At 39.0% G+C, this 3,540-nt stretch overlaps 1 protein-coding gene across 1 annotated transcript; it reads left to right on the forward strand.

Annotated features, from left to right (window-relative positions):
- The first annotated feature begins 918 nt into the window (after positions 1-918).
- Positions 919-2,742, forward strand: LOC106169267 (E3 ubiquitin-protein ligase TRIM56-like). The gene has a single exon (XM_013548679.2). It carries the CDS (start codon positions 919-921, stop codon positions 2,740-2,742), a length of 1,824 nt encoding a protein of 607 aa, XP_013404133.2.
- Positions 2,743-3,540: the final 798 nt, after the last annotated feature.

Genomic DNA, 3,540 nt, shown 5'->3' on the forward strand with positions numbered 1-3,540 from the left:
GAGAAAACTTATATCATTTCCCTCAGTGTTGGCAGTGACTGTCACATTTACTGGGCCACTGTGGGTGTTTTACAGGTATTTCACATACTTTACCACACAGCAAAATAAAAATACCAGCAGACATGGTTTTATTTGTTTAACCTGAGCTTAGATAAAGAATAACACAACTGTGTTACCAGGCACGAATTTAGTTGGTGTGCTAGCTGTTAATTTTAGGTGAGCTTCAAGAAATAATCAGTTATCAACATTTTTTTACCTAATAAATAAATAAGAAGAATAATTGCACTGCATAGATGTATGTTAAAAAATCCGCAGTTGATATATAATGATAATGCAAAAGCTTTCTCTCTCTCTCTCTCTCTCTCTCTCTCTCTCTCTCTCTCTTTATATATATATATATATATATATATATATATATATATATATATATATATATATATACTTTGATCAAATATTCCTCTGTTATATCATATAATGGCCAATTAAAACCTGAGAGGTTTCCTTCACACAAAACGAGACAGTAATACCTACATTCATGGCTCTATTTTAATAGTCTGAGCTTAAGAGTAAACACAATGCAACTATGTCAACACACAATCAATGTTCCTGCTATGTTGAGGTCAGCGTCAAGTGATAAGCAAACGCCATGTTTTTCTCTACCTTTGCACAGTTCTAAAGGGGACAGGAAAAAACAGGACGGATATTTGAGGAATTAATTTAAAATCAGACGTGTTAAATATGACAGTAAGTCAGATAAAGGACATAGTGGTACTTGTGATCTCTGTCGGTCAAAGCTGTAGAATTGTGAGGTAGAGAGAAAATTAAGCATTTTTTGACAATTTCTAGACTGAGTTATTCAATACCAAAGGCAACAAAACCAGCGCAATCACCCTTTGTAAATTAAAGAGACAGCCAGTCATGGCAGAAGTACTAGCAGCAGATATCAAAGAGAATATCTTGACATGCAACATCTGTCTGGTAGAGTATGAAGACCCCCGTGTGCTGCCGTGCTACCATACATTTTGTTATGGTTGTATATCTGACCATGCTACACGCACTCTGACTTCAAATAGAACATTTCTGTGTCCCGTGTGTAGAGAAGAGATCCAGTTTCCAGCTGGTGGACTTAACCAACTGAAAAAGAATTTCATCTTTAGCAAGACCAAGGACATCATAACCAAGCAGCAAGAGAGACAGACATTAGAAGAGGAACAGGCCACTGTAGCAGCAGTGACACAGGCCATTGCACAGATGACCATCAGTTGTGAGAAACATCTTAATAATGAATTGAAATATTACTGTGAAGATGACGATACTGTTATATGTTGTGAATGTATAATAACAGAACATAGCGGCCATCGTATTTCGTCAGTTGAGCAAGTTGCAAAATGCAACAGAGATAAAATTAAAGCTGCTCTTGTGAGAACCATGAAAACGACGGACATGTTTAAAGAGTCAGTTGCCATGGAAACAGCCAATGATACAGAGGACTCTCATATCAAGACGCTCACTATCACAAACATGAAAAAGCAAGCTCAGATTATGCACAAATTGATTGATCAGAGGGTAGAGACATTGATATCAGAATTGAATTCTGCTTATGATGTCAGAAAGAAACAGAAGGAGGCAAACAAAGATATCCTTGAATTTCACCATTCTTCCTTGCACAGTGCCTGTGACTTTGCCCAGGAACTTATCACTAATGGCACTGACTCTGAAATCATGCTTCATGCAAAATCTCTGATAGAAAGACTGGCAGCAATGGAGAAAACACCTGTCCCAACTCCAGACACACCAGCACAGATATCATACAAACCTGGTGAGATATCAACTGACGGACTTGAGGCCATGTTAGGACAGGTGACAGTACAGTCACAAAGTCCATTAGCTGGACTGGAAACAAATCCAAGACCAGCACCAAATCTTCCAGTTTTCTTAGAGAAAGCAGAGTGTGTGCGTTCCTTCAGTGCTGTGGTGGGAGATGACAAAGGAAGAATATTAATGACTGGATTGACCATTGATGAGCGATATATGTATGTTGTGGATGGATATGAATCTTGGAGAAGGAGAGGGAATGACAGAACAAAAATGTTCACACATGATGGAGAATTCAAGTTTTACATTGAACTGAACAATCCGTTTGATGTGGCAGTGTCACAAACTGGTCACATGTATATGACATCACTGGGTGACAAATGTGTGAAAGTGTACTCCACCAAAGGCAAGCAGGTGACAACCATGGGTCACGGTCTACTGGAGGATCCACGGGGTATCACACTGAACAGACAAGGTCATGTGATGGTTTGTGACAGAGGAAAGATGTCCATCTTCACATTCTATGCAGCCAGTGGACAGCTCCTGGACACTATTCCACTCAATATGTGTGCAGATCCACAGTACATCACAGTAAACAGTGTAAATGATAACATTGTGATATCAGACTTCGAAAAACACTGCGTACATGTGCTGTCACCTACTGGTGATGAGCTGTACCAGTATGTTGGTAATGGCCAGTTAAGGAAACCATGTGGAGTGTGCACAGACAGCAATGGTCACATTTTCATTGCTGAATGGGGTAAAAGACGGATAGTGGCACTGAGTCCACAGGGATATTTTATCAGATACATTGCCACTAAGGCTGATGGGTTGAATTCTCCCATAGCATTAGCCATCAACCCTGCTGGCCAGCTGGTGGTAGCAGAAGAGTGGGGCAGAGTTAAGATATTTCAGTACTTACAGTAAATAGTGATTACATTTAATAATAATTAAAATTTATATCAAACCCATGATGTTTATTAATACATTTGTACCACAAAAAATGAGAATAGGCTGTAGGAACCAGAACATGAGATATAGTTAGTTACAGTTGTGTAACAGATGGAAGAGAAACTGTATTAATATATCATAATACTGAATACATACCTCTAGCTTAACAGTATGGGTGTAAATCTCTGTCAAATTATACTTATTTATTGCTACACTGGACATGTCGCAAGTGTCAACCAGGCTTCAGACTCAGAAAATGGTAAAACGGTTTTCCGCTTATCGTGTTATCATTGAAAATGCACGGCTACGCCTAAAAACAATTTTTAATTAAAATTGCATATCGCTTGCTGCACGACCATGCATTTAACCTTGTTGCCGAGTTCTAAATTTTCATGAGTACTTAGGAAGTGCCCCATTTTATCATATCATAAGGGTTGCTGATGTGACAGGAATGGAACTCTGGTGTCCCATTTGATAAGAACAGGTTAGGGTTGGTTGGAGTATTGGGATAAGTATATACAGGTAGGACAAATGTTACCTATCCAAAGTAATGAGAAGTGGACTACAACAATCCCTAGAGGAATTCCATTCCTGTCACACCTACAGTGTGTTGACGGGGTACAACGCTGATTTGCTTGTTCAAATAAGGAACCCCACGATAGCCCCAAAATTGTTGCCAGAAGTTTATTTGTCAGCATGAGTTCAAAGCGTGAATCTGTCACTTGGTTTAATATTAGATTTCACTGGAGCAAGGGAATATAGAAACACAAGGAG

The sequence above is a fragment of the Lingula anatina genome, chromosome 5, assembly GCF_051362555.1.
Source record: "Lingula anatina isolate TDL-2025a chromosome 5, LinAna3.0, whole genome shotgun sequence".
Classification (NCBI taxonomy): Eukaryota; Metazoa; Brachiopoda; class Lingulata; order Lingulida; family Lingulidae; genus Lingula; species Lingula anatina.

Bases quoted from the DNA above. Each gene is read 5' to 3' on its own strand.
- LOC106169267 (XM_013548679.2), top strand. From the start codon at position 919: ATGGCAGAAGTACTAGCAGCAGATATCAAAGAGAATATCTTGACATGC.